Genomic DNA, 11,796 nt, shown 5'->3' on the forward strand with positions numbered 1-11,796 from the left:
AATATATAATAAAAATAAAGACTGATTAAACTACATAACAGTCTGTGCTGGCAAAGATAACACGGCTGTAAAAGTTATTTTTTAATGTTTAGTCATTTTGCTTTCATATTGCTTGAAAGGTAAAAAATATCATATAGACCTATGTTTTTTATTATAGTGTGGTGAGCAGGACAAGGCCAAGGCCGTGGGAGAATGGGCGAGGCCAGTGGCGTAATTACTAATGAGCAGCACCTGCACGATTCACCGGTCTCGTATCTCTCACAGAGGAGTGGAAGCATAAAAGGAGGAGCGACGACAGTGGAGATCGAGAGAGGCCAGTCCTGGATTCATGTTGTGTTGTTTATGTTTTATTATGTGACAGCAGTCGTCCGTGAGGGGCTGCTGTCTTTTACTTTCATTTTGTATTTGTACTATAGCCCATATAGATATAACTATAGCCCACCCAGCATCTAATTATTCATCTTTATTTAAAGACAGCACTAAGAACTGCCTGAACGATAATTCTTCTGTTGTACCTTCATCTCTGTTTAAAGACAGGACTAAGAATGGAAATATGGATGGTAATTTGCTCATTTCATTGATCTATGTGGACTGTCCCTTATTCAACTTCATCCTGTCCAGTCTCGTGTCACCTCCATCACCACAGAGCTCAGACAGTCCTCTAGCCCCGCTGACCTGACGGCTCCGCCTTGGCTCCTCCCACCTTCAGCTGAACCACAGACCCTCGGCCTTGTTGCTCCAACAGGTTCCTTTGTCCCACCGCTCCGTCCCTCCATCTTTACGGCTGCAGATGTTGGCAGCCACACCTACTACACTGTGGCTCCTCCCACCTTCCTCTCCGCCATGGGCTGTTAGCTCTGTGGAGCTCTGGGTCTGCGCCATCGGAATTCCTCCACCTTCACTATTGGGGTCTCATCGTCCTGCCATCACATCCATTCGCCACATCCTCCCCCTCCCCTTAAACCCCCTCCATCCCTCCCTCTGCCATCATTCTGCTACGATGAAGTCGTGCCTTGCCAGAAAGGGGGTGTGATGTCACTTTTATGTTCAGTTAGTTTCTGTTTTCTTGGACTTTCAATTTGTTTTCATTTGTTACGTCTTCAGTTTCAAGTTATTCAATTCTGCCACCATTATGTTGAGTAGTGTTCCCTTTAGATGGGATCTTGGCCCTTGAATTTAGTTAATTTAATTATCTTTCAGCAATTGTTGAAAGTGCATCCTAGCACTATTGTCCACAATAGATTTCCCCCTTCTAATATGTGAAGAACTTTGAGTGCAGAGAAAAAATGTAACTAATTATTATTATTATTATTATTATTATTATTATTATTATTATTATAATAGTAATAAAAGTAAAATATTGCATTAAAAGTACAAATTTTTGATTAGTTTTTACAGGTTTGCCTTTCATGTGGTTTGGTATTCTGTTTCAGTCAGTTGATCTAGATATTGTTTAGTAAACTTCCATCTATAGGTGACACTAAAATTCAAATATTGTTTTTCTGTTACAATTAGTTACACTTGATAACTAGGGCTGACCCCTAATAGTCGACTAACCGTTAGATTTTATTAGTTAGTTAGTCGCAGAAAAAAAAAATTGTAATCCGTATAAAACGTGCATATAAGGCTACTCCACTGCTGTGGAGATGACGAGTCAGCATTGTTGACTTAATCTCTGCATCCAAAAACACTGAAAACTTAACCAATAAATTATTAACATTTTTTAAACAGTCTCCTTCTGTTTTTTTCGCATTATTATGATTTATGGCTTATTAATATAAACACGCGATTAAACAACTAATGGCTTAAATTAATGACTACTAGCCAACTAGAAAAATCATTAGTCAGGGGCAGCTCTATTGATAACATCCTTATGTCCAATTCTTTTGTCAAATTTTCAAAACTGCATAACCTAACTATTCTCCAATATTAAGCGGAGACATAGCTAGGTGTTGAAGTTCCATACACAGTAAAAATGTATTCTTTGGTTTGGTTTTGTTCATTGTGGATACAGAACAACACATATATAGGTATAGTGCTGGTCAAGCTGGGGGACTAGCACAGTCATGCTGTTCTCAAGCAAAACGTAGCTGGTTTCAACAAGCATCCCATTTTGGTCCCAGCATGCAAAAGATGCTGGTGACCACCAATTCTGGATTGTGTAGGAAGGAAGTAATGCATTTCACAATGGCTTCTTCTACAGTAACTGTATGCCACCAGTTCCAAAGCAAATATGTTGTATTTTTGTTCCAAGGATGCATCGTCTTCCTCCCACATGGAGAAGAGAAAAGCTCCTCAGTGAAGTCCAAGAGCATGCCACTGTTGAATGTGTCAATGCTGACATTGCAATTAAACTCTGAGAAATGCAGACCAGAACTATGGAGGACAACCTGGCATTTGTGGAAAACATCAGCCTGGCTACTACTGCCTGGACTCTGACCGAACACAGAATTCAAATTAAAGTCATTTGCAGTTCCTTTTGAAAGGAACAATAAATAGGTCAAGGAACTCTAGCAGCAATGTGTCCACATGGTGTCATCCATTATCCATTATATCTTGTTCTATAGTGAGCTCTATATGTAAACATTGGTTAAGTGCAGACAGTAGGAAATACAGAAAAGCATTTATACATATTGTGTATGGCAGGGATATCACAATGCCTGCTGCAATCTCGAGGGCTGGATTAGTCCCTACAACACTAAGCACCTTTTGTTTTTAGTTGACCTCCACCAATAACTGGTGCAAAAAGCTGAAAGGGAATATGTAGGAAGAAACATGAGGACAATGGTGATTGCATGGTATGCATTCCACCATTCACATGCAAAACAGAAACTGATTTGCAGTCCATTCAAGAAGGCTTTCCTATAACCTTCACCCCTACTTGAATTCCCTCAACCCTATTGAATAATTTTTTTTTCTGCCTGAAGGTGGCAGTGGTCATCTGCCACATGATCAAATGTCCCTGCTGCATGCAAGCTATCCCAACTGCAGAGACACCTTAGCTGAAGCCTGCAAAGGATGGATAAGTCATGGAAAGTTTTTCTATTCAAGGTGCATAGCAACAGAGGACACAAGATGTGATGTAGACGAGAACACATGGCTAAATGCTAAAGATCATATGGATATCAACAAGAGCATTTTTCCCCTCTGTGCTTTTTTTAAATTTATTTTTAATTTTTTTTGGAACCACAGGTCATGTCTGTTGGATTTTTTGTTGATCACTGGAAGCAATTTCATTTTGTTAATAAAGCCTTTACTTTCAGCAGTTCTGTCCAACACGATCTCATTAAAATACGTATCTATAGCACGAACTGTATTTATTGTGGAATTTATACACAAAAAATAGTTTTTACATGCATATGATATGCACTGTAAACCCCTTGGGTAGGATTAGTGGTGTGGAGTACGTACGTATTAAACACCATAAAGTGGGTATCATATGCACGCGAAAACTGCGTATCATATGCACGTAAAAACTATTTTTTGAGTATAAATTGCACAATACATCTAAATACAATCCGTGCTATTGATACGCACTTTCATGAGATCAGGCTGTTCTGTCAGTTACTATTTTTATAGTGTGCATTTTATAAAGTAATGATGACTGATCACTTTTAGTTCCCTTTCAGTCGATAACGTCGGACGTAGTCGACGCCGACTGAAATGGGATCACGCTAGGGAGCCTATCGTCTTCGAGTATTATTGAACGAGCCAATACACATTGGCGTGCGAGATTTGCATCTCACACTCCGCCCCGCAGCGCGGGTATAAATACGGAAGTGGATGCACGCACCATTTGCCTTTCGCTTCGGAGCCGAGCTTCATGTCTGGATCTGAAGAGTGTTGTTGTACAACGAGCGAGTGTGTCGGCGCTTCTTTGGGAAGTCTCTCCTGGTGTCGGTGGTTACAGCGCGAGTGCAGCGGTGATCGCGAGCTTCAAGCTCTCAACTGCTGTTTTCACAGCAACCAAATTTCTGTTTGTGTTTGTTTGTCTGACGGTCGGTTGAGGGCGAGAAAGTGAGTGCTTCACTGGCACAGGGTGCACCATTCCTGTGTCAGTGTTGCCGCGGTCATTCCCCTGTGTGCTCCGGCACTGGTGAGAGGTTTTCACTTCCTAAAAGAGCAACACGGGTGCGTTTGCGTCTTTTTCAAGATGTCATTCCGCCCGTGCGTTTCTGGGTGCGGTCGTTCCCTGTCTCTCTCTGATGGTCACAATTGTTGTATCACGTGTTTGGGCTTACAGCACGCTGAGGCAGCTTTTGTGGACAGCTCATGTTTTCACTGTGGGAACATGACTGTCGCAGTGTTGAGGGCGAGACTCGCCTTCGTCCGCGGAGAGCGAGTCCCCATTGCCATGCCCCACCTCCGGGTGCTGCATGGGATGGGTGACCGGAGGGTAGTGTTGGATGTCCCGCCCGGTAACCATTCCCTGTGGGCTCCTCACCCCTCCCTTCCACTGCTACCATTGGAGCCTCCGGTGTTATCTGCTGCTCCATCTGTAATGGGTGGGCCAGCGGTTTCACTCGGGGCTCCCCTGGGGGACAGGATGTCGATTGCAGCATCGGAGGGTGAGCTGATGTCTGGAGATGACGACTCGGCTGCGTTGTCTCCCTCCGAGAGTTCAATGTTGCCCGAGCCGGATCCAGAGTTATTAGCTATGCTGAAACGGGCCGCCGAGGCTGTCGGGCTCGAGTGGAACCCTCCACCGTGTCCTGTTCAGTCTCGGTTGGATGATTGGTATCTCGGGGCGGGCCGTGCTGGTTCTCAGCCCGCCGCCCCAGTGCCCTTCTTTCCCGAAGTGCATGAAGAGCTTACTTGGTCGTGGACGGCACCTTTTACTGCTGAAAACGACTTGAGTAGTTCTTCCTCCCTCACTACCCTTGTCGGAGGAGCGGTGAAGGGTTATGAGGCTATCCCTCCAGTGGAGCGGTCTGTTGCGACTCATTTATGTCCAACGGCCGCTGCATCCTGGGTGGGGGATCCTTGTTTCCCCTCGCGGGCCTGTGAGTTCGCGTCAGGATTGGCGGTCAGAGCTTACAGAGCTTGCGGGCAAGCCGCTTCCTCTTTGCATGCCTTGGCGTTGTTGCAGGTCTACCAGGCCAAAACACTCATGGACATGCACGAGGGTAGTTTGGACCGGGCGCTCGTGAGTGAGCTCCGCACCGCCACTGACCTCGCCCTCCGGGGTACGAGTGTCGCGGCGTGTGCGGTCGGTCTAGCGATGTCCACTTTGGTGGTCCAGAAACGCCATCGTTGGCTCAGCCTGGTTGAGATGGCGGATGCGGACAAGGTTCGGTTCCTGGACTCCCCAATTTCCCAGGTTGGGTTGTTCGGCGACGTGGCGGAGAGCTGCGCCCAACAGTTCTCTGCCACCCAGGTTCGGACGGAGGCTCCCCGACACACCCTATCCCGGCGGCCCACTGTTGCCTCCACCCTGCCGCCGGGGATAGTCCCTCCGCCCGTTCGTCGCCGAGGGCGCCCCCCTGCCGCTGCCTCCGGTTCCGCGGGGTCTCCGCAACAGCCTTCACCCAGGCCCCAGCGTAGAACCAGCAGCAGGCAGGCCGCCCAGTCTGTCTCAGTCACCGCCCAGCCAGGGGGCGAGTGTCAGAAACGTTCCTGAGACAGGTCACCCAGGGATGGGGGGACTAACTCTTCAGATGGTTACCGTTCCACCATTGGTTCTCCGGAGTCCAGTGGTACCCCAATTGTCAGAAGAGCGAATTTCTCCGTCCCTGGGTCCCAAGAGGGCGAGGCTGGCGGCTTGCGACCCTGTGGAACAGCCTTGCTCCCCCCAGCCCCCTCTTGTTCGCCAGCCCGCAGCACGAGGCGGTCGAGGACCCGGTCATCCGCCTTCTCTCCCGTCCTCTGTTGCCCCGTGGAGACAGGTAAGTGCAGCACGGCTCACTCAGACCCCGCTTCGGGCCGCCCACGGGCCTTCCGAGCCGGGTCCCTGCCCTCCACCGCGCTGCCCCACCCCGGGTATGCCTGTGTTACCCTTGGTCCCCCTGGTTCGGTTCGTTGAGGCCTGGAAAGTGCTCTCCAACCCGTCCGGCTGGCTCCTCCGTACCATCAGGCTCGGCTACACGATTCAGTTCCGCCGGAGTCCGCCCAGGTACAGTGGCATTCGCCACACTTCAGTGTCAAGCGAATCTGCTCCTGTCATACGCGCGGAGATCGCGGTCCTGCTGGCGAAGGACGCGATAGAGCCGGTGTCGGTAGCCGATATGAAGGCCGGCTTTTACAGCCCGTACTTCATTATACCCAAGAAAGGGGGTGGGTTACGACCAATCCTGGACCTGCGAGTCCTGAATCGGGCCCTTCACAAGCTCCCGTTCAGAATGCTGACGCAGAAACGCATCTTCCAATGTGTCCGTCCCCAGGATTGGTTTGCAGCGATCGACCTGAAGGACGCGTACTTTCATGTCTCCATCCTGCCGCGACACAGGCCATTCCTGCGTTTCGCGTTCGAGGGTCAGGCGTATCAGTACAAAGTCTTACCCTTCGGGCTGGCCCTGTCACCCCGTGTCTTTACGAAAGTTACGGAGGCAGCCCTCGCTCCCATGAGAGAGCAGGGCATTCGCGTTCTCAACTATCTCGACGACTGGCTGATACTAGCTCAGTCTCGGGAGCTGTTATGCGAACACAGGGATTTGCTGCTCCAGCACATCAGCCAGCTGGGTCTTCAGGTCAACTGGGAGAAGAGCAAACTCGCCCCTGTGCAGAGGATCTCTTTTCTCGGTTTGGAGCTGGACTCGGTCCAACACACGGCGCGCCTCACAGAGGATCGCGCCCGGTCGGTGCTGAACTGCCTGAATTTTATCAAGAGCAGAACAGTGGTTTTTCTGAAACAGTTTCAGAGGCTCCTGGGGCATATGGCAGCCGCAGCCGCAGTTACGCCGCTCGGCCTGCTTCATATGAGACCACTCCAGCACTGGCTTCGCGACCGAGTCCCGAGGTGGGCGTGGCGGAGAGGCACGCTCCCTGTGAGAATCACCGCGGCCTGCCTCCAAACCTTCAGCCCGTGGTCGGACCTTTCGTTTCTCCGGGCCGGTGTGTCCCTAGAACAAGTGTCCAGGCATGCTGTGGTCTTCACAGACGCCTCCAACACTGGCCGGGGGGCCACGTACAACGGGCATGCAGTAGCTGGCACCTGGACGGGGTCCCACCTGCATTGGCACATCAACTGCCTCGAGTTGTTAGCAGTGCTCCTTGCTTTGAGACGCCTCAGGACGACGCTGCTCAGCAAGCACGTACTGGTCCGGACGGACAGCACTGCGGCCGTTGCGTACATCAACCGCCAAGGTGGTCTACGTTCCCGCCGCATGTCACAACTCGCCCGCCACCTCCTCCTATGGGGTCAGAAGCATCTGAGGTCGCTTCGTGCCGTTCACATCCCTGGCCTGCTCAATCGTGCCGCCGACGAGCTCTCACGACAGATTGTGGCCTCGGGAGAATGGCGGCTCCATCCCCAGGCGGTCCAGCTGATATGGGACCACTTCGGGGCCGCACAGATAGATCTGTTTGCCTCTCCGGACTCGTCCCATTGCCAGTTGTTTTATTCCCTCGAAACGGATGCACTGGCTCACAGCTGGCCCCGGGGCCTCCGCAAGTATGCGTTTCCCCCAGTGAGCCTTATTGCACAACTACTGTGCAAAGTCAGGGAGGAAGAGGAGCAGGTTTTGCTAGTTGCCCCTTATTGGCCCAACCGAACCTGGTTCCCCGAACTTTTTCTCCTCTCGACAGCTCCTCCCTGGCCTATTCCTCTGAGAGAGGACCTACTCTCTCAGGGACGGGGCACCATATGGCACCCGCGTCCAGACTATTGGAGACTCCATGTGTGGTCCCTGGACGGGACGCGGAGGTTCTAGGTAGTCTACCACAGGCAGTCGTAGATACCATCACGTCAGCGAGAGCCCCCTCTACGAGGCTTGCTTACTCCCTGAAGTGGAAACTGTTCGTTGAGTGGTGTGCTTCTCAAGGAGAAGACCCCCGAAGGTGTTCGGTCATTTCCGTGCTTTCTTTCCTGCAAGAGGCTTGGAGCGTCGGCTGTCCCCCTCCACCCTCAAAGTGTATGTCGCCGCTATTGCCGCACATCACGATGCAGTAGACGGGAAATCCCTGGGGAAGCATGACTTGATCGTCAGGTTCCTGAGGGGAGCGAGGAGGTTGAATCCGCCTCGCCCCCCCTCTATACCCTCTTGGGACTTATCTCTGGTGCTAACCGCACTGCAGAGACCGCCCTTCGAGCCTTTGCAGGTAGCAGAGTTAAAAATTCTGTCCCAAAAGACAGTTCTCCTACTTGCTTTGGCCTCCATCAAGAGGGTAGGGGACCTGCACGCATTTTCGGTCAGCGAATCGTACCTGGAATTCGGGCCGGCTAACTCTCACGTTATCCTGAGACCCCGGCCTGGATATGTGTCCAAGGTTCCTACCACCCCCTTTCGGGACCAGGTGGTGAACCTGCAAGCGCTGCCCCCGGAGGAGGCAGACCCAGCCCTGGCTTTTCTCTGCCCCATTCGCGCCCTGCGCTTGTACGTGGACAGAACGCAAAGCTTTAGGACCTCAGAGCAGCTCTTCGTCTGTTATGGAGGTCAGCGGAAGGGAAAGGCTGTCTCCAAGCAGAGGTTGGCCCACTGGATAGTGGATGCCATCATCTTGGCGTATGAGTCCCAAGGTGAACCCTGTCCCCCCGGACTGCGAGCTCACTCCACAAGGAGTGTTGCCGCTTCTTGGGCGTTGGCGCAGGGTGCCTCGCTGACAGATGTCTGTAGAGCTGCGGGCTGGGCGACACCTAATACGTTTGCTAGATTCTATAGCCTACGTGTCGAGCCGGTTGCTTCCCGTGTGCTCTCTTCTCATAGAAGCCAGTAACACCGTGAGCCCCGGTTCAGTGTCGGCTTGCTGCGCCATTCCCCTCTTACGGACCGGATACGTGCGCCATTTCGCTCCGGTGGAATTCCCTTGTCCGGAACCTGTTGAGCTCCTCCGTACCCCCCCCCAACGTCGGACGTGGCGGAACGTCTGGTGTTAGGCCTACCACTCGTATGCAGTGTGGAACCTGTGTTAGGCTGGGTCCATATGTTGCGGTCCCTACGGCGACCCCATATGTGTATTCTTCCACGATACGGCTCCCCAAGGTGAGCCCGTGTCTTTCCCTTGGCAGAGTCCTGCCGTCACTGTAAATTGGTGTGTCTCCCCCCTCTCTAGGCTGGAGCCACCCCAGTGACATTCCATATGTTATACTGCCCGGCTCTCCGCCCAGTTCATATGTGTATTTCCCCCCCCCCCCCTTTCGGGTTGGTTGGGCTTCCGCAGCGTCCCTTCCTTCCAATGTGGGCACGCTTTCCCAGTGTTACCAAGTCTAACTGAGTGGGTCTTGTGGAACAGCAGCGACTTCCTGGCCTAAGCCCTGTCCTTTTCCGCTAGAACGTCGGGAGGATCAGAAGGCTTTTGTCTAGGCACTGGAAGGTGGCAGCGTTAGTGGCGTGTTCAATGGTTGATCCCATTTCAGTCGGCGTCGACTACGTCCGACGTTATCGACTGAAAGGGAACGTCCTGGTTGCGTATGCAACCCACCGTTCCCTGAAGGAGGGAACGGAGGACGTAGTCCCCTTGCCACTACCGCTGGACCACCGCTGACTCCGAGTTACGCTCGGCTCCTCAGCGAAAAGCAAATGGTGCGTGCATCCACTTCCGTATTTATACCCGCGCTGCGGGGCGGAGTGTGAGATGCAAATCTCGCACGCCAATGTGTATTGGCTCGTTCAATAATACTCGAAGACGATAGGCTCCCTAGCGTGATCCCATTTCAGTCGGCGTCGACTACGTCCTCCGTTCCCTCCTTCAGGGAACGGTGGGTTGCATACGCAACCAGGACGATCTTGTTGCCAAAAATGCACACATTTGACACTCAACCAAATATGTACAGTGAATTACAGTAAAAGGTAAATTAATTATTATTAAATTAATTATTTAAAAATCTAGTATTGCTGGTCACCAGCATAAGGTATCTTTTACAGGCCCCAATAGTATCCCAGCTCTAACCAGCATAAACCAGCCTTGCTATCATGAAGGAATTGCCAATCAGTAAAAGCTTGCTAAATTTGCTGCATATTATCCGTAGAAATAACCTAAAAGGAAAACACCTGTACATTGCTTATTGCTTATTAGGCTCCAAGCAGATAATGCTCAAGATTTATTTTATTTTTGTCCATCCACAAAGTGGAATTTGCCTCCCTCACTGAATAAAGCATGAATAAAGAACATGGAACTGTCACTCATAGGTAAATTAGAGCTTACTCAGGGTACCTGAACAGACTCCAAGGGTCAAGGGGTTATTTAGAGATGTGGGTCCAGTTAAGAAACAGGGTCAAGGGTCAAAACTGTTTTTGACCTTTTACAAATTCTGGTGGTGCAAGAGGGGGGTTGTTATTTAAAACCAGATTTAGATTGAAGGTCAAGGTCAGCTCTGTGTCAATTATATCAGTTTTCTCCAGAACTGCCAAAAACCCTACTGCTGACTAGTTGATTGTATCAAAATGATCCAAAACACAAATGTTTAGATTAATTCGCCACCCCGGCTGCCCCCTGGCTATCTGATGTTCTTTCCGACCATCGTTCTAAAATCAGGGCTGCAGAGAAGAAGTGGCACAAATCGAAAAATTCCACTGAACTTGGTTTATATCAATCCCTCCTCTCTTCCTTCTCTGCTAATGTCTCTATTGCTAAAACGACTTACTACTATCCAGCACTTCTAGAAAATTACAGACCGATATCCCTTCTTCCATTTATTGCTAAAACACTTGAAAGAGTTCAACCAATCAGATAACAGCCAGTCTGGTTTCAAAAGCGGACACTCAACTGAGAATGCCCTGCTCTAAGACTGGCAAAAGCAGCTCAAAAAGTACTCAGTACTCATCTTTCTGGATTTGTCTGCTGCTTTTGACAGTTAACCACCAGATCCTCCAGTCAACCCCCAAGATACTTGCATCTCGGCTTGCCTGACAGACATTTCTTGCTGGATGAAGGACCACCACCTTCAACTCAACCTTTCAAAGACAGAGCTGCTTGTGGTCTCGACCAACCCAGCACTCCATCACAACTACTCCATTCAGCTGGGTTTGTCAACCATAACTCCATCGGAGTTGTGATTGACGATAAGTTAACCCTCTGGGGTTCGGCAACTGCGCCGGCGCGTTTTGCTCGATTTTTTTCACATAGCAGCACAATAGACTTAAAATACTCTGTCATTTTTGGTAATACAGACTTAAGAAATATAAACAAATAATCTGTTAAATGTCTACTTTTTTATGTGTCCACTTACAATCGAAATAAAACATTGTGCTTTTGTAAAATAAAGAAAATAAACAGGGTGTGCTTTTTGCCTCTCTGTGCACCTGAGACCAGAGTCTCTCTGTAGGCAAGGGCATGGTGAGCTGGTGCCCGCTTACGCCACGCCGTACCACAACATCCAATTGGAAAATTCAACTGCAGTATCCACCGTTCAACCTGAAGAGGGCAGCACTCAGACGTTTTTTACACCATATATTGTAGAATTAAAACACTTTATACCCAAATGTCAAAAAAATGTATTCGAATCAATGAGCAGCATTAATAAAGCCCCCAGTCTTACAGATCATTAACTAAAAAAAGTTGTTTTAGGGTTTAGTTTCCCTTTAAAATATCTCAGTTTTTTGTTTCCAAGATGAACCAAAGGCCGCAAATGTTTATTCTTAAAAAGACAACAAATCAATAATCATTCTTTGCCTGCCTGTTTTTTGCAAAAAAGAGAGTAGG

At 49.6% G+C, this 11,796-nt stretch overlaps 2 protein-coding genes across 2 annotated transcripts in view; one reads left to right on the forward strand and one right to left on the reverse strand.

Annotated features, from left to right (window-relative positions):
- Positions 1 to 11,796, reverse strand: part of gdf11 (growth differentiation factor 11) — a 167,229-nt gene that overhangs the window by 59,234 nt on the left and 96,199 nt on the right. The window lies entirely within an intron of this gene.
- On the forward strand, positions 4,375 to 7,539 carry LOC143711443 (uncharacterized). The gene is made up of 2 exons (XM_077202903.1): positions 4,375 to 6,137; positions 6,338 to 7,539. The coding sequence occupies exon 1, from the start codon at positions 4,382 to 4,384 to the stop codon at positions 5,618 to 5,620; it is 1,239 nt and encodes a 412-aa protein (XP_077059018.1). The 5' UTR covers positions 4,375 to 4,381; the 3' UTR covers positions 5,621 to 6,137; positions 6,338 to 7,539.

Source organism: Siphateles boraxobius, unplaced genomic scaffold (genome assembly GCF_051911475.1).
Source record: "Siphateles boraxobius isolate OS27281-9 unplaced genomic scaffold, OSU_SipBor_1 5, whole genome shotgun sequence".
NCBI lineage: Eukaryota > Metazoa > Chordata > Actinopteri > Cypriniformes > Leuciscidae > Siphateles > Siphateles boraxobius.